This window comes from Nansenia antarctica (genome assembly GCF_963989245.1).
Source record: "Nansenia antarctica genome assembly, chromosome: 3".
Lineage (NCBI taxonomy): Eukaryota > Metazoa > Chordata > Actinopteri > Argentiniformes > Microstomatidae > Nansenia > Nansenia antarctica.
This window is the reverse complement of record NC_137688.1, coordinates 11,570,961-11,598,339: the sequence shown is the minus strand read 5'-3', so window position 1 is coordinate 11,598,339 and position 27,379 is coordinate 11,570,961. Positions and strand designations below refer to the sequence as shown.

Here is a 27,379-nt window from a genome sequence, read left to right as displayed (position 1 = left end):
ACAACGTCCAAGCCAAGGACCACCAGGAGGGGGCGCACCACTTAAAGTTGTTTGGTTACAGAGGGGAAAAGGGCGGAGATTCTTGATAACAAACACACAACAACTTCCCATAGGCTTTGGTCACGTGACGAGTATAAAGACTCGAGCGTCGCTTGCTGTTTGTGGCGCGTTTTCGTAGCTAAGTTTTAGTTGTGGTAAGTGACAACGATGCACTGGGGGGAAACTGCGAATGTTTAAAGTGCATGCTTGTAATTATTTGGCAGTCGTATAGTTTTTGCATGCATGAATCAATGTAGCCTATCTGGTTAACACGCGTTGTAGCGAACCTTTTACCTAAACGTTTTTTTAAACTAAAAATGATGGCAGCTAAGCTAACTGTTCGCCTGGTTCAGTTCAGTCGCCATTTTATTAGCTAACCGAGACCCTCGTCACTTACAAGCATGACAAGCCTGGCTGTGTTTGTCATATTTGAAGGGAGAATGTCGTGATTGTTGTGTTATTTAATCGTCCTACTAAATGCTAGGTAACTTATCTAGATATGTTGAAACGATATGTTTCGTTCGAGGAGCTCGCCACAGCACAGGGCAGCTGGCTCTGTCATTCATTCCCTCTCTGTCCGGCTCCATTTTGTACCGTATGGCCGCTACAGGCCAGCACTTGTGTGTGGGGAAAGCCCCCCGAAAAAGTGCGATTTTGGGGGGTTGCTGACATTGTATTTGGTGCACAGTAACCTGTGTACATTACACTGTTGGAATTGGAAAAACGTTGATCAGAACAGAAGTGAGAACACATAAGGCTGACTAACGTTGTGAGGAAATTGTAATATTGGCTCTCTGAATGTCCGTTTAGACCCATGCTGCCTAGTGTGCACGTCCAAGTCAGAATAGAAAGGTCGGAGCGTTTATGTGTCTGTCAGTCAAGCATGCCAGACTTCTGCTACACACGAGCCATATCGTCGTGATTCCACTTGCCTAACGACTCCTTTCTTTCTCCTCTCAGCTCAAACCAACGCTGTCATGGCAGAGGCAGACCGACCAGGGAAGCTCTTCATCGGTGGGCTGAACACTGAGACGAACGAGAAGGCCCTGGAGCAGTATTTCAGCAAATATGGCAGAATAGTGGAAGGTAGGCTGGCTCACAGCTGCTGATGCAAGAGCTTTGCGCTCCATCAATATTGCATTCCCTAACTGTTCTAGAAACCAAATGTTTAGCACATTTTTTCAGTATAGAGAAATGTATGATATTCAAGGGCCACTTTGACTGGGTAATGTGTCTCTCACACCGATCAAGTATGAGCCGTGAAAATGTGTTTAAAAAGTCTGTGCTTGACGCTACCTGAACAGAACCTAATTGTCTTTCCCAGTGCTTTTGATGAAAGACCGGGAGACGAACAAATCGAGAGGTTTTGCTTTTGTGACGTTTGAGAGTCCAGCTGATGCAAAGGATGCTGCGCGTGAAATGAACGGAAAGGTACGTAATTATGTCGTACGGTTCCACCAAAGTGTAGATTGTTTCTGTGACAATTGTTGAAGCTAAGACTGTTTCTTCCCACAGTCTCTTGACGGTAAACCGATCAAAGTAGAACAAGCCACGAAACCCCAGTTTGAGATTGCTGGCAGACGCGGTCCACCATCAATGCACCCACGCAGTCGTGGCTTTCCCAGAGGCCTTAGAGGATCCAGAGGAGCACCAGGAATGAGGAGTCCACCATCCAGAGGTACCTTTACATAAACAATCACAGGAGTTGGAACAATTTACATTGTGACCTTTGTTTGGAGGGGGCATTTATAATAAGTAGACTATGATGAAATTGTGCCATTGATGTATTGCTCAATTTTGTTCTGAGCCGTACCATTGATGCATGCATTATTTGTCTGCCAAAAGATTACTATGATAACGTAGGGATTGTAGAACCCTTCTTTAAAGGGATATCACCCAGAGGCCCCCCTTCTCTGAAGAGGGGACCACCTATTCGTAATGGAGGGCCCCCACCCAAGAGGCCTGCACGTAAGTGGCCTTGCTGCCCCCATGATTGGCACTTTGGAAGGAGCTTTGGCATTCAATTTAACACTTTTGGCATTTAGCAGACGTTTATCCAAAGCCACTTACAACAAATACGTTTGACAACGTAAGTGAATCATCTATCTACCAGTCATTGCAGGAAAAGGTAATCTATACTTTTGTGTTTGTATTTTCTTTTAGCTCCCAGGGACAGGGACCCATATGGCCCACCACCACCCCGCAGAGAGGCAATGATGTCCAGAAGGGACGATTATCCATCTCCAAGAGATGACTACTACAGCTCAAAGGACAGGTGGGGGGTTGCCTTCTCAGCGAATGCCCAGGAGACTAAGACTAGACTATTTCTAACTCTTTTAATTTACTTCTCACATTTTCATAAATTGACCCACCATTATTTACACAAGTTTTGCATTTCCTTATTTTACAGTTATTCTAGTCGGGATTACATCAGTTCTAGGGATACAAGGGACTACGCACCACCTCCAAGGGAATATCCCCGTGAACATCCTCACTCCAGTTCTCGTGATGAGTATGGGGGGTCATTGTCCAGGGGCTACAGGTATGTTAATGACCTATGACTCAAAAGTTTGAGTTGCATTCTGATCGACACAGAAAAATTGACAAACAGTACCATCTTCCTTACTAGCGAGCGTGATGGCTATGGTGGAGGAGGCCGCGAACCAAGGAGCTACCCGGAACGCCCTAGTGCAGCCTCGTATCGAGACCCATACGATGGTTACGGTAAGATCGACCACTTAAGTGCAATGAGGGGAGGAAATGTGTTCTAATGTCACACAGCCTGCTCAATGTGCCCCTGGGAGCTGGCAGCTGTACATGCATCACAAAAGGCAACTGGAACGTCCAACAAAGCCTCTTTGACCACTCAGTATTCGCTCTACAGTGTCACAAAATACTCCCTCAAGGAGTCATGCACATAATCCAGTTTCTTTGGGGTAAACAACCCCCTCGAAACCGTCAAGACATCACTGAAAAACCACGTGTCCAAACTGCGATTCTAACAACTGGAATTCTAAAAGGAAAAACTGCTACTCAACAAATCGATGGCATGCTGAAAGGGGTTTTATTGCGTGTTTAAGTTCCCCCAAGGCTTGGATAGGTTTCTGCCCATACCACCTAAGTGTTCAGATCCCAAGCATATTGGAGATGTTAAACTTTAAACCTAATTGCAATTGATTTAGGTCATTAATACATTCTCACTGGAAAAGATGGGCACATGACAATGCAGGAAAGTGTGTGACGTGAAATTTGCCAATTACCTGACCCATTGACCCTGCAGGTAACTCACGCAGCGCCCCACCCTCAAGGGGCCCCCCACCGTCCTATGGTGGGAGTGGTGGAGGCAGTCGCTATGACGACTATGGCAGCAGTTCCCGGGATGGATATGGCAGTCGTGACAGTTACCCCAGCAGTCGGAGTGAACCGTATCCCACTAGCCGCGGTGAGCGAATGAGCAGGCAGGAGCGGGGGCCCGCCCCCCCACCCGAGAGAGGCTACCCTCCTCGTGAAGCGTACAGCAGCTCGAGTCGCGGGGCACCCCGCGGAAGCCGGGGAGGCAGCAGGGTCGATAGAGGAGTTGCCCGCAGCAGATACTGATATGGACATGGAACCCAAACTAAGCGAACGTTTGACCTGCGTCTCAATTTGTTTAGTGGAAGGAAATTTGAAGAAGGAAAAAAAGGCAGATTTTTTAAGCCGTTTATCATAAACCTGTAGGTTACTTTTTGTTTTTAAATGTTAAATGGCTGTTTTATATTTTTTCCCTGCCCATGTAATGGTACTGTTACCAAGTGATGAGTGTTAGTTTTTGTACATTTAGTGCTGTTAAAACCTATGCCCTTGGATGTGGCTTTCCTACATTGAATAAAGTTTTTAATCCAAGACATTTATTTACATTTATGGCATTTAGCAGGCGCCTTTATCCAAAGCGACGTACAACAAATACATTTGTCTAAGTAAGCGAATCACCTCCATCAGTCATCATAACAAACAGTAGTCGATCCAGACCAGAGGCCATTGGCAGTCACAATGCTGGAAGAAGGAAGAATTACTTTTTAAAAATGTATTTATTTACAGTAGAGAATCTGCACACGGGGGTAGTGGGGATGAAGAGGTCTTTAGGAGGGACAGTTAAGATGTAACCTGAAGCGATGGGTCTTCAGTCTACGGCGAAGATTAGGTAGTGAAGGACCAAGCAACGCTGATGGATGTTCTGAGAGAAACCAGAACATGAATGTACACATTGACAAGCGCACCGCTACAATTTCAGTCCACTATAGTGCTCAAATGAGATGCCACTGTTGCAACATTAGTGATCAATGCTTTTAAATACGTTAACCATTTATGTGCTGTCAATTCTGCTGTTGGCCGAGGACAATGCAAATGTCACTTTTCAAGCCTGTTCATCAAATGGATCCGTCAACATAAAGCCAAACTTTGAGGGCTGCAACGACCTAACCAAAGACCACAATCAAATGCAAGAGTGTTTTCATCCCGACTGATAGTGTCAACAGATGGTAAGCAAAGCAAACCTTTTTGTTTCTAGTCTGTTAATGAGTTTCTCATTACCGTGAATTGCAAGTCTCGACTGAGGTTGGTGTACGAGAGCAATTGTGTCCTAGGGACAAAGTTGTAGTTGCACTAAATTTGTATTTTTCGAAAGTAATCCCATTTTCATCAACAGTAGTTGCAACAATCAAAGGAATTGCATTTCCCTGACCGTTAAAGATTAAGTTAAGAGGGAACAGCCATTGTGTCAACTGAGCACAGATTCAATCAAGGAGATCACTTTTTTGGGGAGACTGGTTTTTCTCCCCCAGCTATAGCTAAAAAAAATGTTAGGCAAGTGTTTTTTTTTTTCCTCAGAGGGTCAAATTGGTTCATTTTAAGGAATCTATTCTCAGTGTTCAGTTTTTATTAAGTGCCATAGTCTGAACCAAGTCCAAGCTTGTCACAAATGCCAATTCTCACCAATGGAGACCACTTGGGAGAGCAGCCACGTCCTAACAACCAAACTGGAAAGTGAATGGGAGCAGAAACTAATCAAATCGGACCATTCTCTAAGTGGATTAGTGGGTTTATTTTTTTATTAAAATCGTTTTCTGCAATACAAAATCAAGGGAGTGGCAGTATATTGATTTCAATTGTCTCGTTGCAGGATGACCACCCCTCCTGAAGAAACCCCCTGGAAACTGATCTGTGCCTGCCAGGCATTGGACCAATGACACATCCGTTGCGGAGAGAATCTTACAGGCATGTCCACATTTTGCACTAATGTAGAGATCACAGATTTACAATACCTCTGGAAGCATGCCAGACAACTACACTTGGGGCCTACACACACCACGGGGGTATTCCCTCATTGTCGCTAAAGAAAAATCCAGTTTTTTTTTTTGATAAGTCTCGCTTATCAAAAATAAGTCTGGATTTTCCTTTAGCGACGTTGACGAATACCCCCCAGGTCTACCCAGGTCTGACTTTTGCAGTGTGATGAAGGTACTGTATATATTTAATGGACGTTCTGACTCTTCACTGTGTGCTTGTAGATCCCTGTGCTGGTTGTGGTGCAGGTGAAGCAGAGCTGCAGTGTGTGGAGCAGCAGCGTGGTGCAGACAGAGGCCGGGCTGAGAGATGATCCAAGTCATTTTACTCAAATGCGTTGTCTTGCCAATAAAAAAGGATTTGAAACATCAGTGATTGATGCTGTTTGCTTTACCCTCCTTTAGGCTCTACTTGTTAGGGTTGTGTCTATATGGTTATTAACCTTGCCTCAGAGTATTTACCTGTTGTCACACTTTAATTCTAAAGATCATATGGTTTAATTTTCAAGACTTAATGAAGATGTTGGGTTAGACCATTACATCAACGTCACTAAAGGAAAATCCAGGTTTATTGTTAACTCGCGAATACCCCCCAGCTATTTGATCTCTAAACTCCTATTGTGATAAACATGTCCCACAATCAGCACACTATGGAATGTTTCCCTTGCCAAATATGGTGAAGACCATCAGATAACGATGATTGTCAGTTTCCTGATGTTGTTGTCAGACGATTTCACTGAGTGCAATAGGGAACATACTTTTTATTTCTCTTGGTGCATGTTTAGTGACGTCAGATGCCCAGTGAAGTCTGCAAAGTGTCAATTCAAAGAAGACATAGCATAGACACACAAGTATAGACGAGACCTTGCTCTTGTGCTTGGTAACCGGTAGGGGTAACTCACTCGTACAAACGGGGTTTTTTCTACAAGCAGAAGTGTGATACGGATGTGGGGAGCTTTTTTTGGTACGGAGTTGTGGAACTTGCGCTTTCGGTGGGGATGCATCGATGATCAAGAGGATTAATCGGAGCCATGAACCCCGAGGAGCAGACGGTAACGTGGCTGATATCATTAGGGGTGCTTAACTCGCCCAAGAAGAACATAGCGGACCCGGAGGAGTTCTTGAAAACCTCTCTGAAAGATGGGGTCGTCTTGTGCAAGCTCATGGAGCGGCTCGTCCCCGGCTCACTTCCAAAGGTACGAATATGTGTTATCAGTGTTACAATGTCACGATAACGTAGGAAAAGTGACATCTGTTATGTCAACAAAACAAACAGCCGTGATAAATAAAAAACTATACAAAATGAAAAAAACCTGGCAACGCCTCTGGAGGGAATTTGGAGGGGTTGCTTGATTAAACGAATGGCCAACATTAATTGGAGAAATATAATGCAGGCAGGCAGATATGTTTACGTAATTTATTTAGATAGTGTTTGGATACATTACAATAATGCAACATGTGGATTTAAGCCCGAGTGTTTTACAGATTGCTGAACTCTGGTGTAGTGTGTGTTGACTTCCTGTAAAACGAAAGAAAAAAAAAAACGTTCCGCATTCTGGAGATGACGAAATGTTCAAGTTGGTACACATCAGGCAACTATCCGACATAGTTCCTACTATTATTTTGTGAAGATAATATAGTATTATAGATAGCATTGTTGGGTACTAATTGAGCCGTACCTGATTGTACACTACAGGGAATCCTACTAGGTAGGCCCACGTGCACCGATTGGGAAAACATGCAGAACCCAAGAAGCATCCATGCATGCAGGACTTTAATGATTGCCATTCATCACTGTAGAGATGCTGTAGTGAAGACAGTGCAGTCCAATTGTTGCACAGATATATACACTACATTTCTAAGACAACACAAAAGGCATGGGAAATGAACAAAAATGGTATTTTGTATACTTCTGCATACGAGTATCAGTGTATTACACCAACTGAATGTACAGTATATGGGCATACTCCGTTTTGTTAAGAGAATTCTGAAAATAAAGTTGATCTAGTTTACAGTGCAACGGTAACTGATTGAAAATAATAATAATCATTTATCTATATAATAAAATAATATAGCAAACTAATCGTCACATCCTCCTCAAAGCCTTGCTTGCTTCCTGGTGCGACCGCCCCCTTGGGTGACTGGTGGGTGTATGGATGTATATATGGATGTATGTATGAAGGAGAGACGAAGGAACAATCCACACTTTACTTTTGTGAACTGTGTAAGCCACAAATATTGGAAAAGAGACAACGGACTGTTACTGTGTTTCTTTCTCCGTCTTTTAGTCGTCATTGGACGCGCGAACGCTTCTAATCAGAATTGTTTCGCGTCAAAAATCTTTTGATATCTCCAAGGTACGTTATTGTTATATATTATTTTTTTCTGTCCCTGCCTTTTAGTACTGCCAGGATCCCAGAAACGAGGCAGACTGCATTGCCAATATTCGAGAGTTTCTAAGAGGATGTACGTCCTTGAAAGTAGAGGTAAGTTGTTTTAATAGAGGTGGATTGATGGTGGTTTGCTGTAACTCATGTCATGTTTCGATAGTGTGCCTTGTTTTTCTACATGGACTCAAATGGTGTATTGACATTTGATCACTGGACTTTGTTTCTAGAGGTTGATATTATAAACAGTGAATGTCATAGCAGCATCGGTCATACGCGATTCATTATTTGTGACAATGAATGGACGAGCTGTAGCCTGTAACTGTTTTGTTGTGGTCTGTGCACAGATTGTTTTTTTTTAAGGGGTATGTTTTTCTCTCATGTCCTCTCATTGCCATGTGGAGTGGGTTGCCCTCATAAGCAGGCATGCTGTCAGTCACTCCTACAGGACACAGACAGACAGACAGACAGATGGACAAGACAGTAATGTCTCTGTCTGTCTGTTTGTCTGTCTGTCCATGTCTGTACTGACTGGTGACACTGAGGCTTCAGTGTCTACTGCTGTTATGATGTGGGTTGTAGCCTACTGCTTGGTGGAGGAAAAGGGTCCTTATTTTCCTTCGGTCAAAATAAGATATCACTATATGTATCTATATGTATTATTGTGTTTATTACAGTGTATATTTGCTGGATAACGACGTCGCAAATGGTAGGCTATACTAAGTGAGTGAAGGAAGTCCACTTCCCTACAGTACGTTTGACTGCTGTGCTTGACAGTGCTTCTCTTCCAAAGTTTTATAAATAGTATGTTTTGGTTTTGAATCATATAAGGTTGGTTTGTTAGAAGAAGAAAAAGTAATTGAGTCAGCCGGACTCGCTGCACGTAAAATAGTCCACTGGAGAAATGCTGGTTGGCTTGTTAGGTTTGGGAGGTCCCTTTTGCTTTCATCCAGGATCCCACTTCTCCTCCATAATTAGACCCTTTGCGGCAGGGCAGTAGCTCGTGACCATAAGGACTTGGAGAGCCCCTGTAGAATGTATCATCTGGGGTTTCTCTGTGCCATCCCAGCCCAGCCCAGCCCAGCCCAGCCCAAGCTCTGGTCAGTGATGTGATGGGTAAAACTCTTTATTTTTGTTAACCGCAGCCAAAATATGCACATGTTTCTGGGCTTGTCATGTGACAAGACAAAGAGAGCAGTCACACAGCTTTCACTTCTCCTCTTGGATGCCAAATGGGGAAGCTGCAGCAACAAGCTTGTCGACTAGTTGTAAACTGTTAGAGTAAATAGATCCTCCATGCTTATGGGTAAAGGTGACCACGGTTAGGTACAGTTGTAATACGTCTGAAGGAGTCAGACACTCTGCTACCATGGCCCCCGTTCAACGATTTTGAGTGAGGTACCCAAAGACAGTTGCTGACTTTAGATTGAATTCTCAGTACTTTTCACTTGTCTAGTATTTATTTTTTTACTCTTACTGTTTTCCATTGTGAAATGTTCCTCTGTGTGGGAGTTGTAAAAACCACAACAGCAGACTGACATAATGCGAATATCGCAGGCTGTTTCCAACAATTAGTGAGGGGCATTTCATGCTGACATGATTAACCGAGGGCTAAATGTATTTTGATAGCCTTGTCAAACCTGAAGCGCGCCGCGGCCTGTCCAGCACCCAGAGTAACAGTCACAGTTGCTTTAGCTTTCAATGGGCAGATGAGGAACCAACACCTCATGCCTTGCTACCCAAACTCTATATTTAAGATGTTTTATTTAAAATGTGAAACCCAACCCGCTGGAGGAAAGCCGATAGCTTTCTGAGAAAGAGAGAGAGAAGAGAGAGTGAAAGGGACTGAGAGATCGTGTGCGCATCGAATCGCAAAATGAGGAAAGAACTTGTCTTGTTTCATGATAACCAAACCGCTTTAGTCGCAAGAATATGGGTCACACACGACATGTACACTTTCATCTCGTCTAGACGCGGATCTTATTGTTGTAGTGTTGTTTGAGTTGCAGTTCATGTTTCTGTTATTGTGCAGGGCAGCGTAACTGTGTGGTGCTGTGTTATCAGAGAGAAATCACGCTCTGTCTGCTTATGTTTTTTTGACCTACTTATCTTTCCCTGGGACTGATAACGCAGTCATAGGAGCAGGGCAGTCGTCTTGTTTTTATTTTTTTAATTAACGGTGTCTTTGTCTTTTTACCAGGGCTTTGAACCAGAGTGCCTTTACACCGGGGAAAACTTCGGCAAGGTTCTGACCACTCTGCTGGCCGTCAACTGTGCCACCCAAGGTAAGTCGAGTCCGACTGTCCTTCCCTGACCTGCTCCATGGGAGGTTCTCTGTCTGCGCTGTGGAGATGACTCAATTCAAGATGAGGCAACACTACACAGAACCTTTAATTCATGTTAACCCTCCTGCGTGATTATGCGGTGGGAGACCGTCATCATGTATGTGCCGTGTGTGATATTTACGTGCTGCTCATTTCTGTACGTGTTGTGTTTACATGAGTAACCTCTCCTCTGCTCGCACGGTGAAAGCTCTCTAATGGAGGAGTTAAGTCCCCGTGAATAATTCTACTGACACTTGTGACTGCAGAGCTGACAGGTCTTAATGAACACTTTTAGCATTGTGGTTTAAAATATACACCGTTGTGTTTGTGTGTGAGAGAGGATTTAACTGGAGGTGTGTCATATTAGCTGGATAGTTCCCAGGAGCCCTTGTGAATCACAATAAGGTGTCCTGTTTGTTGTCAGCTGCTGTGTGCGTGCGTGCTTGCGTGTGCGTGTGTGTGTTTGCGTGCGTGTGTTCGCGCATGTGTGCGGTTGCGTTTGTCTCCTATGGAGTGCCATATTCACTCAGATGAACCATGGCCTGGTCTCTGAAGTCCTGCATGCCTCTCTAATCATCGAAGAACACCTGACTAGTCAAATAAGGCTTTATTCGTTGCTGAAATGCTGAATTGTGCTCATTCAGGGCCGGAATGAATTCCCTCTTGGTCAATATAAAGGATGATTAATGTTAGAGATGAAGTTGGCATAAAGCATTCACAAGCAAATAGAAAAATACTGTATTCATCCATTGAAACACTGATGGTGTGTTTTTTATTACCTCTGTGGTTCTGTGTCTGCCGAGCTATCATTTAGCCTATGTATTAGTTCTAGTCGTTATCCAGTCATTTGAAATCGCATGGATGCTACATGCGACAGCTTGAGAAGTGGACCAGAGGCTCTCTCTCACTTACATTCTCAACTTGATATGCAAATCTAATTGAGCTGGAGAGGACCAGAAGCCCTTTCCCAATCTTCAAAAGTCAAGTGGATTAGTGAAATGCTCCTTAATATGATCATGAATGAGGCTATTATTTGTTTTTGCTCGTGATCATCTGATAAGCTGTGGTTGTGTGTGTGGTTGTGTGTGTGTGTGTGTGTGTGTGTGTGTGTGTGAGTGAGAGAGAGAGTGAGAGAGTGAGAGAGTGAGTGAGTGAGTGAGTGAGAGAGTGAGTGAGTGAGTGAGTGAGTGAGTGAGTGAGAGAGTGAGAGAGTGAGAGAGTGAGAGAGTGAGAGAGTGAGAGAGTGAGAGAGTGAGAGAGTGAGAGTGAGAGTGAGAGTGAGAGTGAGAGTGAGAGTGAGAGTGAGAGTGAGAGTGAGAGTGAGAGAGAGAGAGAGAGAGAGAGAGAGAGAGAGAGAGAACCAGCAGAGGTTGGTGGAGGTATAAATCGGAGGACAGCTATTCCATTCCATGCATTACACTGAGCCTCCAATTTCCGCCTCCACCAGCCTCCCCTGGTGTGCACATCCCGCCACTGCAGCTGCTGGACCCAGCGAGCTGCTGACTGCAGGACTTGCCTGGGCGTCTCTCTACATGTGGAGAGGCATGTGGAATCTCTGAGCCCGAGTCACCACCCCAGCATTTAATATGCTGCTCCAATCTGTTCATCAGAAAAAACTGTTCAGTTCCAAAACATGTTCATTTACGACACATTCAGACTCGGAAACTTGGTTACAAGTTTGTAACATGTGCTTCTCCACTCTTGTGTGTGTTTTACTGGAATTAACTTGTATTTGCAATACAACTTGTATTTGCAATACAACCCCCCCCCCCCCATTTCCCCTGAAACTAAACAGTTGTTGCTCTCTTTTGATCTCAAAATGTGATGGTGATGGTGCTTCCTATCATGTGTCTGCTAATGACAGATAGTTGCCATGCAGTGATTAACCTGACTCACTGCTCTGTTGGAGGTCCCCCCCCCCGCCCCTTTCAATCATCTCTCATTATCAATCCTCACTGCGATAGCCCCAGACTGTCAACTGTAATGGGATATCTACTTTATCCTGCCTTCCAGATGCTCTTTATCAAAACAAGTATAAATAGCTTGGCGACGATCCGCTCGGGTAATGAAATGACATCAAATAAAAATATGTCGCTCAGGGCGGCTTTCCTCCTCCACGTCAAAGTGGATTTGGTCACAGCTACTGCCAACAATATGTGACAGCAGCTGGTGAAACCGTGTCGCCAAACCAATCAAAATGTTTGTACTTTTACTCTGAACCTTTTCAATAAATGTAAACGTTGTTAAAAATCAATAACACACTCGCTAGTCGGGTCAAGCTATTGGATTCGGTGAGTAATCCCCACTACTACCTAGTCAACTATAAAACTACTTTACATTACTTTACATGTTAGCAGCAGGCTCACAAAACAAGCTGTGTTAGCAAACTGGATAGTTGTTCTAGTCCGCGGTTTGAGGATGTTTTCAGTCCAATTAATTATTTATTTTTTTGAATAAAAGTCCGAACATTTGGCCGGTCGCCGACTTGTTCCCCCTTTCGCCAGCTGCCGTCTCATATTATGTTCTCTAACCAGGCTGCAATGGTTTCAATTAGTTTGTTTGTTTTACAGCCAGAATCCCCTCATGATCGTTGTACATTGACTTGAGTCAAAGCATGGCACTGTTCACACTGGTCAGGTCAGGGTTAATCCCGGAATCATCTCGGTGAGACTAGGTGACTAGACTAGAGACTAACTAGGTTAGGGTTACTTAGCAGCATGTAGCATTGTGAGTGAGTGTGTCTCAGTGAGCAGTGGAGGTCGAAATCGGGAGGACGGACTCATTGTAATGGAATGTTTCGTACCCTTTCTCATTCCATTCCCTGCATTACAATCCTGTAAGCCCCGCCCTCCGATTGCTCCGAGTCCCCTGATTGGTGAGTGTTGCATGTTGTTGTAACTGCTGGAGCTGTGTGTGTGTGTGTGTGTGTGTGTGTGTGTGTGTGTGTGTGTCTGTGTGTATGTGTGTGTGCCTGCCTCCAGAGAGTCCTCTCACCACAGCTGCCACATCAGCGTGGGACATGTTCTACTGTAGCCTGGTCAGATGGGCAGACTGTAATCTGAGGTTGATCAGAAGCCATGGTCCCCATCAGACCGTTGACTCATAGGTAGCCTGTATATACAGCGCCCCGCGGAAGTAACGGGACAGTGAAGCATTGTTCTCTTCTTTCGGCTCTACACTCCAAAAGTTTGGATTTTAAATCAAACCATTATCACAACAAGGTTAAAGTAGTGATGCTCTTCTATTATTTAATGGTATGGTATTTGTTTACATAATTGGTTTCACCATTCAGAAGTTACAACACGTTTTAGGCATAGTCCCCCGATTTGAGGGTACCTTAAAATAATGGGACAATTGGCTTGATGGGTGTTTTTTTTCAGGGTAAGCCGGTGTGTGTTCCTTCACACCATGTGTGCAGGCAGGTCTGAGGTCTTGAGTCACTCACCTCTTGGTGACATGGGTCCAGGTCCCATCCTAGCCCCTCTGCTGGTCTGAGATCAGGCTGGCTGTTGGCTGGGGCTGGCAATGAGATTAGTGTGCAGAGCTGAGGTAGGATGAGGTGGTACTAGCCAGGCAGACACTGCACTGCAGACATCTGGGGGTAGCCCCCGGGCTCTGGAGGGAAACGAGCCGTCCTCTAAAGCAATTCCACCGACAAGCTGCTCGCTCTGAAACAAGCTCTGCTTCAACAGCCTCATCCGTTGAATCTCACGACCGAAGCACAAATGGAGCTGTGTGCGTATGCGTGTCTGTGTGTGTGTGTGTGTGTGTGTGTGCGTGTCTGTGTGTGTGTGTGCGTGTGCGTGTGCGTGTGTGTGTGCGTCATCAGCAGCTATTACGGTCGCATGTCCATATGGTCTTTTTGGGCCACTCATGATAGGAATATTCTATTGAGTCCTTCACACAAACATTGAGTCCTTCACGCCAACATGGCGGGTCAGATCCACACCTGTGTGTTTGTCTGTCTCCCCCCCCCCCCCCCCCGCAGACTGTGGGGCTGAGAGGTCATGTTCGCAGTCCAGCACGCCCACTCCTAGTCAGTCCACCTCCTCACACACACAACTCTCCTCCGCCAAGTCCAGGTCCCTGCGCAGACAATCCAAACCAGCGGTGAGGTTTTACACAAACACACACACACACACACACACATATATATATATATATATATATATATATATATATATATATATATATACACACTCACACACACACACATTCATGCTTTACCAGATCTACTCTTGATTAGTTTTATGTTTGTCAGTCAGTAAAAAATAAATAAAAAAACAACCCTCTCTTTTTCACCTGACCACAGGAGATGTCGGAGAACGGAGGAGGGGGGGGGCAGATGGTGAAGGCCCGCTTCAACTTCAAGCAGAACAACGAGGACGAGCTGTCGTTCAACAAGGGCGACCTGATCTACGTGTCGCGGCAGGAGGACGGGGGCTGGTGGGAGGGCAGCCTCAACAGCAAGACAGGGTGGTTCCCTAGCAACTACGTCCGTGAGGTCAAGCCCTGCGGTGAGGCGGCTTGGGGGGGGGGAGGGCGTCTGTGAGGTGGTCACTAGACGGCCATGCTAGAAATGGACACACGATGGTCTAACTTCAATGAGCAGCTTTGTCAGGTTCCACGTTGTTGTCCTGGTCACCCTGCCCTCCCTCACTCTGACCCCTGTTCTCTTGTCCTCCACAGAGAAGCCGGTGTCTCCTAAAGGAACGCAACTGACCAAGAACTACTACAGTGTGGTGAGTGGGCATCTTAGAAGAGAACGCCGTTTAGAACACAGTTTAGAGACCTTTTAGAACGGTGTTTCTCAACTGGTGGGTCGCGACCCAAAAGTGGGTCACGGACTCGTTCTGAACGGGTCGCAGAGTGTGTGCTAAAACAGGGTATCCGCGGTGTCTTGAAAAGTATTAAAAGTTGATAAATCAATTTTGGGAAAATCAAGACCCTTAATAAGTATTAAAAAGTATTATCACGATTTTATGAGGTCTTGAATTTTGTAGGTATTTTTCTGAATTAGACTCTGTCCAAAGAGTTTGAGTCCTAAAAACGTTTAGTACAAGTTTGTGAATTTATTCGTTTTAACCCTAACCCTAAGATGAACCGGAAATTCTGTTGTATGATAGTGGTCTAGTCTATTGCAAACTAAAACTGTTAAGTTAAAGGTGTCACTGATGTAAACGGTTACAACTCCAAGTGGCGGTGAGGTCTGGAAAAGTATTGACAAGGTCTTTAAAAAGTCTTGGAAAGGTATTGAAATTAACCTCAAGATTCCTGTATATACCCTGTAAAAGAAAATAAAAAAAAGTATATTTTAACACTAGATAAGCCAAAAACAGTTCTAGTGTTTAGCTTTCTGATGTCAGACTTTGACAGATGTGTGTGAAAGACGTGAAAGGAGTAAAGCACAAACCACAATTATCTCATTAGCTTCCCCAGCCCGTTTAGTATGCCTGCTCAGAGAGATGATCATATTGTGTGTGTGAACACAGATACGTATGTAGTTATGATGTTCATTTTATTCAGAATCATCAGGATCAAGCAGCACGCAGTTGTGATGTTCATACTCATCAGTTTATTAATCAGGATCAGTTTGCTATTGCTATAGTAATGTGCTCTATGTAAAAAAAGTAATGATGATATTGTGTAAGTGTTTACTAGCCCATTTTTGAGAAAACATTTGCTTGGTTTGGATTCTACTTGGTCATTTCCCAATGGCCATGGGAACATGTGGGTCCCAAAGCCAGACCAGTTGAGAACCACTGATTTAGAACACCATTTAGAGACCATTTTTCATTCTGAAATTCCACTAGGTGCTGAGCATGTATGTACTGTTTGTAATGCAAGGGCCCCCAAACCTTCTGGTCTCTCTTGTCTCTTCTTGTCTGAGACCGCCCCCCCTCCCCCAACAACTTGATTGCGGGCTTTGGCAACACATAATAATGATGTCCAAGTGTATTATAGTGTATTATAATCGGCTAAAAAATATGCGTGCTCCTATTGTTTGGATTTTAAGACCAAAACACTGCAATAAGCTACAGATGCCATACACCGACATAGTTTGTCTTCATACAAACATTAACAGATGTGTCTTATTCATCAATCAGGTTAGTTTGATTACCTGGGACCCAAGTTTGGGAACTGCTGATGTTAATGGGTGGTGTGTGGTGTCGTATCTATGCACCTTTCAGGTGGTGCAAGACATCCTGGAGCATGAACGGGAGTTTGTAAAGGACCTTCAGACAGTGCTGAGCTGCTACCTTCGTCCCCTACAGGCCAGCGACAAGTACGTGGATAAGATCAGAAATCATCAATGACTTTGTTTTTTTTAGAGCCCAGTAGAAATGTCTGTCCTAGAATTCACATTAATTTGTGTGTGTGTCTGTGTCTGTGTGTGTGTGTGTGTGTGTGTGTGTGTGTGTGTGTGTGTGTGTGTTGTTGACCAGGCTGAGCAGTACTGACAGCAGCAGTCTCTGTGGTAACCTGGAGGAGATCCTCACCTTCCAGCAGGGCCTGTGTGTGACCCTAGAGGAGTGTACCAAGTAAGTGTGCGTCGGTGGGTGGGCCTGTAACAATTCCACATTTTGCTGTACAATTAATTGTCTCCGAAATAATTGTGATTAACAATGTAATTGTTTCACTGTTATGTGACCCAGATAATGTAATAACACAGCAACCTATGAAGCAAACCATGCCTCTTTATTATCATATTCACATCGTATTTTTGAACATAACATTTAACATGTATCCTCATCAATAAAGGGACCGTGGGATCTAGTTATGTGTAGTTATGTGTTTTTAGCATGTTCATGTTCTATCAGCATGTTGTGATGTGCTTAACATGCAGAGCAGCTGTCTCGATGTTTGTTGTTAGCCAGCTAGCTAGCTAGCATGTTGGAGCACAGTCAAGATTGTCATTTAGACAATTATTTCTGAATTGTTACAGGCCTATCTGTGGGTGAAGTCATCTTTTTATAACAATATTTAAAAAAATAAATAATAATAATTTTGCTGTAGATCAAGATGTGTTGTCCTGGTGCCATCTCCAGTGGTCAATATATGACATGTGATCTGTATGAGGTAGGCATGAATGTGAGATGTAGACTTACGACTGTACGTGTGTTTCCCCCTCATCTCCCCCCCCCCCTACCCAGGGTTCCAGAGGGCCAGCAGCGAGTGGCAGGCTGCTACCTCAACCTGATGTGTCAGATCAGGACCCTGTACCTGTCCTACTGCTCCAGTCACCCCTCTGCTGTCTGTGTCCTCACTGACCACAGGTCAGACCGTAGTTTTTACGTCACCATGTCACAAACACTGTCACTGGGTCAGAGTCACGGGGTCAGAGAGGCTTGAGAGGTCAGAGAGGCTTGTATTTAGAGGGGAGATGACCTTTTTAGTGTCCTGTGCTGTCGTAGCTTATGTTGACGCGTGAATTTGGTCAACGTGGCTCATTCGCGTTCATATATCTTTACGTATATATAGATATAGATATATATCTATACGTTTCATTCTGATTCTACTGATAGTCAAATTGCGTGCTTCCTTGTTGATCTGGAGGATCACTTGCAGTTTTCCTCTGAGCCACCAGGTGTCAGGCTTTGTCTCTGTAAACGTAGCGGCAGAGCGGCGTCTCATCAGAGCGGTAGTGAGTGTTCAGTTATAGAGTGACCTTCAGAGTCTCTGTCTCGTCAACACTCTTCCCACAACAATTTGTGTGAAGAAAAAAATGCACTGCAGCGGAATGAAAGTGTGTATACGTATGTATAGCACACACACACACACAGGAAGCTGGCTGTTAGTCTTAGCTGACAGGATATCTATAGTTGTGGTTTGATAGAGACAACTGGCATTCACAGTAAGCTCATTTAAATGTTTCATAGAACCGTTCTCAGCTTTCTGTTTTCATGTCTGTTAACAACTGTATGTTCACGTAGCTACAAACAGTCATTGAAGTCAGTGGATCGAAACCTTGTTACTGAATTGATGAGGTGCCATTGAAAAAATAAAAGTATTGTTCTCTAGCCACAACCTATTTAGAATGTAATTCTAATGCTAATGTTTGAAATCATTCCACTCCCCTGTGTGTGTGCGTGTGTGTGTGCTTGTGTGCGCGCGTGTGCTTGTGTCAATGTGCTCGGGTGTGCGTGCTTGTGTGCTCGTATGCGTGTGCTTGTGTGTGCATGCTGGTGTGTGTGTGTGTGTGTGTCTGTGTTCCAGTGAAGAGCTGGATAAGTTCATGGAGAGCCAGGGCGCCAGCACGCCCGGCATCCTGACCCTGACCACCAGCCTGAGCAAGCCCTTCATGAGGCTGGACAAGTACCCCACCCTGCTCCAGGAACTGGAGAGACATGTGGAGGTACGTCACAGCACGCCTCACACCCAGCTCATACGTTACACAGTCTGAGCATTTGGTCCGCATGTCGGCAACCAATCAAAATGTTCAGACTTTTCTTTTGGAACATGGAACTTAGTTTCAACGTTGTTGAGAATCACAACACAAACTAGTCGCTAGTCAAGCCAAAAATCCTGCAACGCAATGGATTCGGTGAGTAATCCCCACTGCTACCGAGTTAACTATAACACTACTTTACATTGTTAGCAGGCTCACAAAACAAGCTGTGTTAGTTGACTAGCAATGTGTCATTGATTGATTGTCATTGACAACGAGGAAATGTATTCACATTTTTCAAAAGAAAAGTCTGATCATTACTTCGGGTCCCAACATGAGGACCAAAGCATTAGAATGTGTCACATATCCTCCACAGCCCCTCTGACGCTGTTGTAATATGTACTTTGTATATATCCATTTATATTCAAGTATACGTGTAAGATATAAGTGATTTTAATATGTCGTTTTTTAAAATGTCCTGCAGGAGGCCCATCCAGACTACAGTGACATCATCAAGGCGACGGTGACATTCAAGAACCTGGTGGTAGGTCTAGAAACCGCTGCACAGTGGCCTGAATCACCTCACCTGTCCACAGGCTTGCATGCACACCTGTGGTCCACGTAACCCAACATTTTTCGAATTCAATTATTGAATAAAAGATGGCCGAAAAGGTCATAAAACCCAAATGATGGTCCGTTCCAACAAGCTTGATATTGTTTAGATCATATGGTTGAAAGCACATATTTCTAGCGCTACAGGCGACTTTGAAAGAGGTTCGAAGGTGTCTGCTGCTGGACTGTGAACGTGTGTAGGAGAAATTGTTTGTTCCTTTCGGGTTTTCATGATGCTTGGAGAGGGAAGGGAACGCCACAACACAACAGAGACCCGGTCTTCCATAACACGATATGTTCAACGTAACAAGAGTTGCAAGAGTGTTAGCGAAACGATTGTTCCTAGGGTGGGTGTGAACTCGGAACAGCAGCCTCGAGTTGGAAGAGTTTGGTGAGACGAGACAACGCAGAGTGTTTGCTTTTTAGCCGTGGTTCGGGGCAGGTCTGGTTTCCACACTGTGAGGTGATGAGTTCTGTGAAGGTGTGAAGGGAAGGGGTGACTCACCACTCCCTGTGGTGCTAGCCGTACGTCTGACAGAGAGCACCCTGCCTCTTCTTAGTCAGGCACATGTAGCACATGTTCATGAGCAGCAACTGGGATGCTGCCCTGTTATGTGGTGGTATTTGAGTGTTGCAATCCATACTTTTTAAAAATAAAACTAGTGTCTGACCACAGGATTAGCCAATAGATGACCAATAGATTAGTTTCCCTGTCGTTTCAAGTCAAGTCAAAGTCGAGATTGTGGTCGGATGCACTGCATGTTGGATTACAAAGTATTGATTTAAACACTTAACTCCAAGAAAGGAGAAAGTATCCGGTGATTGTGGACTTTTGAAGTTGCTACTGATGATATCTTCTTAGTGATGCACCTATGGCTATTTAAGGAAAGCATGATAATTCTGTTCTTTGGAATTTCAGACCAATATCTAACCTTCCATTTCTAAGTAAAATCCTTGAGAAAGTGATTTTCAGACAACTTACTGATTTTCTTAGCAAAACATTTTACTTGAAGTTTCAATCAGGTTTTCGTTCTAACCACAGTACTGAGACTGCATTAGTAAAGGTTGTAAGCGATCTCAGACTTATCATAGATGCTGGTGTTGTATCAGTTATTGTCTTGTTAGATAAGAGTGCTGCTTTTGATACAGTAGATCACACTATTCTAATACAGCATTTAGAAAACTGTGTTGGTCTCTCGGGACTTGTGTTAGAGTGGTTTAAATCTTATCTAGCTGGTAGACATTTCTTTGTTGTCCTGGGAGACTCTGTTTCTGATAATGTTGACATCACATGTGGGGTCCCTCAGGGGTCTATTCTTGGTCCCTTGCTCTTCTCCCTGTACATGATCCCATTAGGTGGAGTCATCAGAAAATATGTTGTAAATGTTCATAGTTATGCTGATGATACTCAGCTGTACATATCAGCATTGCCTGATAATTCACATGCACTCAGCTCGCTGGAGAATTGTCTCAGAGATATATAACTTTGGATGTCCAAAAATGTTCTACAACTAAATCAGGACAAAACCACAAAAAAAAGAATCTAGGTGTGATTATAGGTTCTCACATCAAATCTATCACTAGAAATGCTTTTTATCATCTACGGAATATTGCAAAAGTTTGACATTTTCTCCAGCAAGCTGATGCAGAAGCATTAATGCATGCTTTTATTATTACCCGTTTGGACTGTCTCCTTTCTGGTCTTCCGAAGAAAGCTATTGGCCAGCTGCAATTAGTCCAAAATGCAGCAGCGATTTTTTTTTTCTTCTTTCCTAGCACCAGGGGAGCCACCCCTCCTAAATTTCGTTGTTTGGTACCTGTACTATAGCAATGACAATAAAGTTCATTCATTCATTCATTTAACCAAAACAAGCAGAAGAGCTCATATAACTCCTATTTTAGAGACTCTACACTGGCTTCCTGTTAAGTTCAGAAAAGATTTCAAGATCCTTCTGCTTCTTTATAAAGCTCTCACTGGCACAGCACCAGAATATCTGAAAGACTAGCATATCATCTTTTGCTAGCATATCAGCCCAATACAGCTCTCAGGTCTTCTGACGCTGGCTTTCTATGTACAAAAGAAGAGATTTGGTGAGGCTGCATTCTCATTTTATGCAGCCAAATTGTGATTTTTTTAAATATTGCCTTTAAATGACTAAATAATTAAATTATGATTATATAATGATTAAAGCACTTTGAGCTGCAACGTTTGCAGGAAAAGTGCTATAAAGGTTATTATTATAATTATTATTGTTATTGAGGTGTGTGTGGATCTGGGGAGATTGGTGGAAGCATAGATTAGAGGACCGGCTCATTGTAATGCATGGAATTAAATGAGGAATGGTATCAAACTGTGTGTGCGTGTGTGTGTGTGTGTGTGTGTGTGTGTGTGTGTGTGTGTGTGTGTGTGTGTGCATGTGTCTTGGCTGGAGTTTGAGTGGCAGCAATAAAGTGCTGAGGGAATTACGTTGTACAACACGAGAATAGTGTGCGTGTGCGTGCAGGTGTGTATGCGTGGGTGTTGAAACTGCATTTGAAGGGAGGGGGCATTTTGTGCTTCCCACCAGGTTAGGTTAGTTGGTTGATCTTTTGGGTGTGGGTCTACGTTTTCACAAGTTCCTTGTTAAGTAGGTATTTCTTTCTTTTCTCAGAAAGGGGATCCCCCCTTCAGTTACCTGAAACTGTTTTGTCTAACTCACCACAGCCAGTGGCCCCGTTCTTTTACACCTTTTGTCTTACTGCCATGTCATGGAAATCACGGTGCACGTATAGGTAGTGTGTAGACCGCATCTGCGTAAACCCTAACCCTAACAAAAGAACAAGCAATATCGACCGACCCTTCCCTCGTAGTTCTAAAGTTTAAACACACAAATCACACCACAAAAATGGCAATAAAATACTGCAGAAGGAGGAAAAAAAGAAAGATTTCCTCAGAAAAGCCAGATTAGGACCTATTCTATTGACACTCATAACAGGCACTTCTCTCCCCCCCGCTCAGACGCAGTGTCAGGACCTGAGGAAGAGGAGGAACCTGGAGCTGCAGATCCTGGGGGAGCCGGTGCGAGGCTGGGAGGGAGACGGCATGAAGACCCTGGGCCACGTGGCCTACATGTCCCAGGTCCACATGCAGAGCGGGGCCAACGAGGTGACTGACCGGCCGCCACGCGGGGGACGTCCCCGCACTTATATTAAGATCTAAGATCAGCGTTCACATTTTGTCCCCGCCAATGGTTCACATTAGGATATACAGTACATAGCTGATCTTCAACTCGTACCCACGGGTCACTTTTTCCATTCAGAGTGCCACAAGGGGGGGGGGGGTTCCTCTTAGAAGGTCAAAGGTCAAGCTCGGTCCAGATTCGTATAGCACTCTTGCTTTTTTACTCTTGCTGCGGTGGAACGGTTGCTCTCTCTTTCCTGTGACAGGTTGTGAGTAACATAAACGTGCGGTTGAGAGATAGAACATGCCGGAGATAGACTGTTGCCTTTCTCTGTTTTTTTACAGCCGAGAAAGTTTTGCTTGTTTTGTTTTGTGCATCGTGCAGAATCTTCACTTACTTCTCACATACTTCAGAATAGATGTACGGAATAAAGTTAGTCTTTTTTTTTTATAAACCTTTTCTTTCTCAGGAGTTTTCCGTTAAAAACTCATTTTGGATGTGTGCCACCACCCCCTCACTTACATTAGGGTGTATGGTTATGTTTCTGAATTGATAATCAACCGGAAACCCGAGACTGACCAAATATAGAGTGGAAAGCTAGCCTCCCCCTTAAGTGTGGTTTCTGTGTAGGGGTCGGCAAGGTCGGAGTCGAGAGTGGCAACCCCACTGAAAGCAAAAAAAAAAAAACGGCAGGCTGTTTTTCACCTCATTAAATATTACCGCCAACGTTTATTCAACATCGATCCAACCTATATTCCCTCTGTCTGTTTTCTTTTATTTTGACTTAGCCAAAATGTCGTGACTTGGTTTTCCTAAACAAAGGTATGATATATTTCCCCCCCTATGTGACAGTGGTTGTTTTTGTATGACTCCCATTGTCCTGTCTCTGTCTGTCTGTGGATGTCTATTACATAGTATGTGTTGAGTATGTGTTTGACACTTGTGCAGGTCTCTTAAGCATCTGTGCCTCTGATTTCTCCACATATGACTCTTTGCTGTGTGTGTGTGTGTGTGAGTTAATGTGTGTGTGTTGTGTGTGTCCTGCAGGAGAAGGAGGAGCGTTATCTGATGCTGTTTCCCAGTGTGCTGGTCATGCTGTCAGCCAGCCCGCGGATGAGTGGCTTCATCTACCAGGTGGGACTTATGAACTGATCCAGAAGCATCCTGGAGTGTCTCTCTCTCCTGGCCTGTTAATCATCCTCTCTCTCTCTGCTCTCTCCCTCTCTCTGCTCTCTCTCTCTCTCTGCTCTCTCTCTCTGCTCTCTCTCCCTCTCCCTCTCTGCTCTCTCCCTCTCTCTCTGCTCTCTCTCTGCTCTCTCTCCCTCTCTCTCTCTGCTCTCTCTCTCTCTCTGCTCTCGCTCTCTGCTCTCTCTCTCTCTCTCTCTCTCTCTCTCTCTCTCTCTCTCTCTCTCTCTCTCTCTCTCTCTCTCTCTCTCTCTCTTCCCCCCCCCCTCTCTCTGTGTCTTGTTCCTCCAGGGAAGACTGTCATTGACGGGCACCACGGTATCCAGACAGACGGAGGACACAGAGAACAGCCAACACGCCTTTGAGATCACAGGTTTGTCTCTCACCGGACACGGAGCAGGTTCTCGACGCTCCGCTAGTAGGCCATGAGATCTTCATGAAGTATGATTTGAGTCAATGGATTCAATGCAAATTATTGGATTTCCAGTGAAAGGCTTTTGTTGAATAGCTAGTGTAGGTCAGTGGGACATCATTATACTCCGATTAATGGGTTATATACCAATATTGGAGTTTGCCCCTAATTGTATAGAATCAGTGGAGCATCTCTTATTTGATGTGATCCTTGTGATGCAAATGTTCTCTTAAGTGAGTCTTATTTCAGTTCTCCTATGACTACTCTCAGCTAATGAAACTCCGGCTCATGTTCCGTTCCTCTCTGCCTTAAATTATATCTGCCAGACTTGTGACTCGTGCTCAGGGGAAATGATAAACCTGCCCCATCATGAACTGAAGCGCTGGCCACTGAAGCACACTCCCTCATTCAACACTATCATTAACATGACAGGACCGCTGCAAGAGGCACTCATCACAGTCCTCTCGTACACTTATGTACTCCCCGGAGACACAGGCCACGATTGAGGTTCACGATGTTGTGCTTTCATCATTCCGTTACGTAGTTTGTCACACACTGGTGAGCCGTCAGGGGGGCGTGTCATAATTAGTGTGTGTGGTTGGTTGGTTGGTTGTTTGGTTTTGCAGGGAGCATGATCGAGCGCATCACCGTGTTCTGCAGTAACTCCCAGGAGCTCCAGGAGTGGCTGGAACACCTCCACGCCTTCGCTAAAGGAGGGAGCCCCGTAGGCACCATCGTCAAGGTGAACACATATCACACGCATACACACACAATATGTGTACCGTATGTGTACGCATACACACACAAATATGTGTACCGTTACACCCCTAATTCATATACATGTATAATTCCACTATGCATGTGCAGTCACACACACATGAAGAGCATACCAGGCATGCTATCTTGTTTCAGGAAGTGAATCCCAGATCAAAGCACCGTGTGTCATAAGAATATTTACCTAACAAAATGGCTGCCCTGTATTTTTTCACTACAGATATTGTCAGTAGTAACTAGAGCTTGCCTTGCAACTAGAGATATTGTCAGTTGTAACTAGAGCTTACCTTGCATCAAACTTGCATTGAGTCTGTCTGACTGTGTGTGTCCTCATTTCTGCATTTGGGGACCCTGTAGGATGGCAAGCCGCTCAGTATGGCAGGCTCCCACCTGTCCTACCTGTCCAACTTCAGCACCCCTGCGGCCAGCCCGCGGGGACCCCTGGAGCCCCCCAAGACCACCAAGCCCTGGTCCATGAGCTGCCTGCGCCCCGCCCCTCCCCTCAAGCCCTCCGCTGCACTGGGCTACAAAGAGGTAGGAGAGACCCCCCCCCCCTCCCTTGCCCCCTTCAGTCTAGCGCCGGTCAATAAAAATAAAAAAGGAAAGAGAAATAGAGAGTTTGCATGGAAAAATAGAGAGTTTTCTTTTTCTTAGAGAAATACAGTTAGAGAGTTTGCGTGGGCCGTGCTTGCAGCATATGACTACAGCGCTCACATCAACACCGGTCTGAGAAGCTGTGTAGCGGTGAAGCTGTGAGCAACAAACCCTGGTTCCTGTAAACCCATTGTGATCTGAGTTTGACTGTTGCCGGCCAGCTGCAACAGTCATCGCTAGGCTACTCTGATTCACCGCCAGTTAGTGTGTTTAGTTTTTTTCCCGGGGGCAAGATTACTTACTGACAATTGTCAGACCCAGTGGTTGGCTGCACTAGATCTAGAGCCAAAGATTTTAGTGTTCAGGTTTGGGTCATGGTCAGCGTGTGGTTAGGTTATGGTTAGTTGAGGCGGGATTATTGACTGATACGGTATAGAAGACTCCTGTGAAACTCAAATCCTAACCCTAAACCCTAACCTGTTTAGCAAAGCATCGGGGAGAGTCTTCACACAGCCTGACATAATGTGGATGCCAGTTTGCCCTCACTGACGCAATAGCTAGCTCTATGCTAATAGAAGGACGGGCTCATTGTAATGCATGGAATGGAATGAGGAATGGTATCACATGTTTTATACCATTCCTCATTCCATTCCATGCAATTACAGTGTTTTTCGGATGTGTACGTTGGGAAATGTCCCAGATATTAGCTACAAGCCTCTCTGCCCAGAGTTAAAAGAGTGGGTTCTTATTATCTCCAGTTGCATGCGTGAGATTGCATGCGTATCCCTCACTCTTTCTGTCCTCTATCTCTATCTTTCCCTCCCTTCTTTTAAAAAAATAATTTCTCCTCTTTCAATGCTGTAGAATCATCATCATACTGTTTCTGTTCTCTACAGGTGTGGGGGGGGAGTAGTTTCTGAAATGTTCACCGTTCACATTCTACCTCACCTTTCTCACACTGTTTGTTCTCATGCAAATCTTCTCTCTCTCTCTCTCTCTCTCTCTCTCTCTCTCTCTCTCTCTCTCTCTCTCTCTCCATACTGGCTTCTGTAGAGGATGTCTTATATCTTGAAGGTAAGGTTAGACCTCACTCTCTTTCTATGTTCATGTTTGTTTGTGTGTGTGCTTGCGTGTGCTTGCTTCTGTGTGTGTGTGTGTGTGTGTGTGTGTGTGTGTGTGTCATTCTCTCTCTTTCTCTCCCTCTCTCTCTCTCTCTCTTCCTCCGCTGTACGGTGTTGGTTTCCTGTGTTCTTCGTGGCCTTGTCAGTCTGTTCTCTCTCTGTTCTCAAAGAGGGCCTCTCGCACTGCATATATTTTAGTTTTCTATGGAGCAGAAAGCCCTATTCATATCAGCGGAGAACGATGTCTCTAGATCTTTCAATTTAAATTCTACTATGCGACTCTGCTAGTCGTGCTTCGTGCAGACAGGATAAGAGTGGCTGCTTTTCCAGGCTCTCCGCACCACGTCAGTCAATTGTCTTATTGATCGAAAAAGTATGTCATGTCTGTTTGTGTCTAGCTAACACACCAACTGCTGGTGCTTTCCTTCCATGTGCCATGTTTGACTGTTACGTCAATGTTCACAAATGTATTCAGCTTCCGTAAAGTACGGTAGGTTGTTGCTCTTCGCGAGTTACGTAACATTTCACATAAAAAAATACAATGGACCAAATTAATGTGTGATAGCTGGTCAGCTTTGGTCTAATAAGCACCCTCAGTTTTTGTTAATGGTGACGGTTAGCCAATTATCTCATAAGTGATGATGTCATTTGGTCACACAATTGCACAATTGATATGCCCCCCCCCCCCCCCCCCCCTTGGCTTGCAGGTGTGTATCACTGTGTGGGTTTGTATCCGTGTACCTGCCTCACTACCCTTGGCTCCCAGTTTTTCCTCTCACCTTGTTGGGAAAGCCTGGGAAGGTTCAAGGCGATGGAGCCATGGGTACGGAAATTCAAAATTCGCTACAGAGGGGTGCTTGCCACACTCCCAACCAATCAGAAATGTTCCAAAATTATGCCTCGCTAGCAATGTTAGCTAAGTGAATAGGCTAATAACAGTAATAAGGCTGCCACGATTAGTCGAAAAAAAGAATGTAAAATGTAAAATTTGCAAAGCTGAACTCGCTTATCATGGCAGCACGTCTATGATGCGCGAGCATCTAAAAAGGAAGCACGTTGT

At 44.5% G+C, this 27,379-nt stretch overlaps 2 protein-coding genes across 3 annotated transcripts in view; both read left to right on the top strand.

Moving 5' to 3' along the window:
• Nucleotides 1-62: 62 nt before the first annotated feature.
• rbmx (RNA binding motif protein X-linked) lies at nucleotides 63-5,718 on the top strand. Of its 2 annotated transcripts, XM_080526823.1 has the most exons (10): nucleotides 63-194; nucleotides 1,000-1,125; nucleotides 1,364-1,470; nucleotides 1,555-1,717; nucleotides 1,912-2,007; nucleotides 2,203-2,314; nucleotides 2,450-2,581; nucleotides 2,669-2,763; nucleotides 3,320-5,292; nucleotides 5,586-5,718. In XM_080526823.1, exons 2-9 carry the CDS (start codon nucleotides 1,017-1,019, stop codon nucleotides 3,634-3,636), a joined length of 1,131 nt encoding a protein of 376 aa, XP_080382949.1. In that variant the 5' UTR covers nucleotides 63-194; nucleotides 1,000-1,016; the 3' UTR covers nucleotides 3,637-5,292; nucleotides 5,586-5,718. The 2 variants fall into 2 exon arrangements, with proteins under 2 accessions (XP_080382949.1, XP_080382950.1); XM_080526824.1 differs by lacking the exon at nucleotides 63-194 and having other exon boundaries at nucleotides 973-1,125.
• Nucleotides 5,719-6,391: 673 nt separating this feature from the next.
• Nucleotides 6,392-27,379, top strand: part of arhgef6 (Rac/Cdc42 guanine nucleotide exchange factor (GEF) 6) — a gene marked incomplete at its 5' end in the record, with an annotated part of 26,893 nt that continues 5,905 nt past the window's right edge. Inside the window, 17 exons of the mRNA XM_080525348.1 lie at nucleotides 6,392-6,556; nucleotides 7,763-7,846; nucleotides 9,948-10,032; nucleotides 14,060-14,181; nucleotides 14,384-14,588; nucleotides 14,761-14,813; nucleotides 16,263-16,357; nucleotides 16,518-16,613; nucleotides 17,226-17,348; nucleotides 18,289-18,427; nucleotides 18,945-19,004; nucleotides 22,071-22,217; nucleotides 23,281-23,367; nucleotides 23,710-23,791; nucleotides 24,457-24,572; nucleotides 24,962-25,138; nucleotides 26,252-26,272. Coding sequence (XP_080381474.1) covers nucleotides 6,392-6,556; nucleotides 7,763-7,846; nucleotides 9,948-10,032; nucleotides 14,060-14,181; nucleotides 14,384-14,588; nucleotides 14,761-14,813; nucleotides 16,263-16,357; nucleotides 16,518-16,613; nucleotides 17,226-17,348; nucleotides 18,289-18,427; nucleotides 18,945-19,004; nucleotides 22,071-22,217; nucleotides 23,281-23,367; nucleotides 23,710-23,791; nucleotides 24,457-24,572; nucleotides 24,962-25,138; nucleotides 26,252-26,272 — 1,857 coding nt within the window. The remainder of the gene's footprint in view (nucleotides 6,557-7,762; nucleotides 7,847-9,947; nucleotides 10,033-14,059; nucleotides 14,182-14,383; nucleotides 14,589-14,760; nucleotides 14,814-16,262; nucleotides 16,358-16,517; nucleotides 16,614-17,225; nucleotides 17,349-18,288; nucleotides 18,428-18,944; nucleotides 19,005-22,070; nucleotides 22,218-23,280; nucleotides 23,368-23,709; nucleotides 23,792-24,456; nucleotides 24,573-24,961; nucleotides 25,139-26,251; nucleotides 26,273-27,379) is intronic.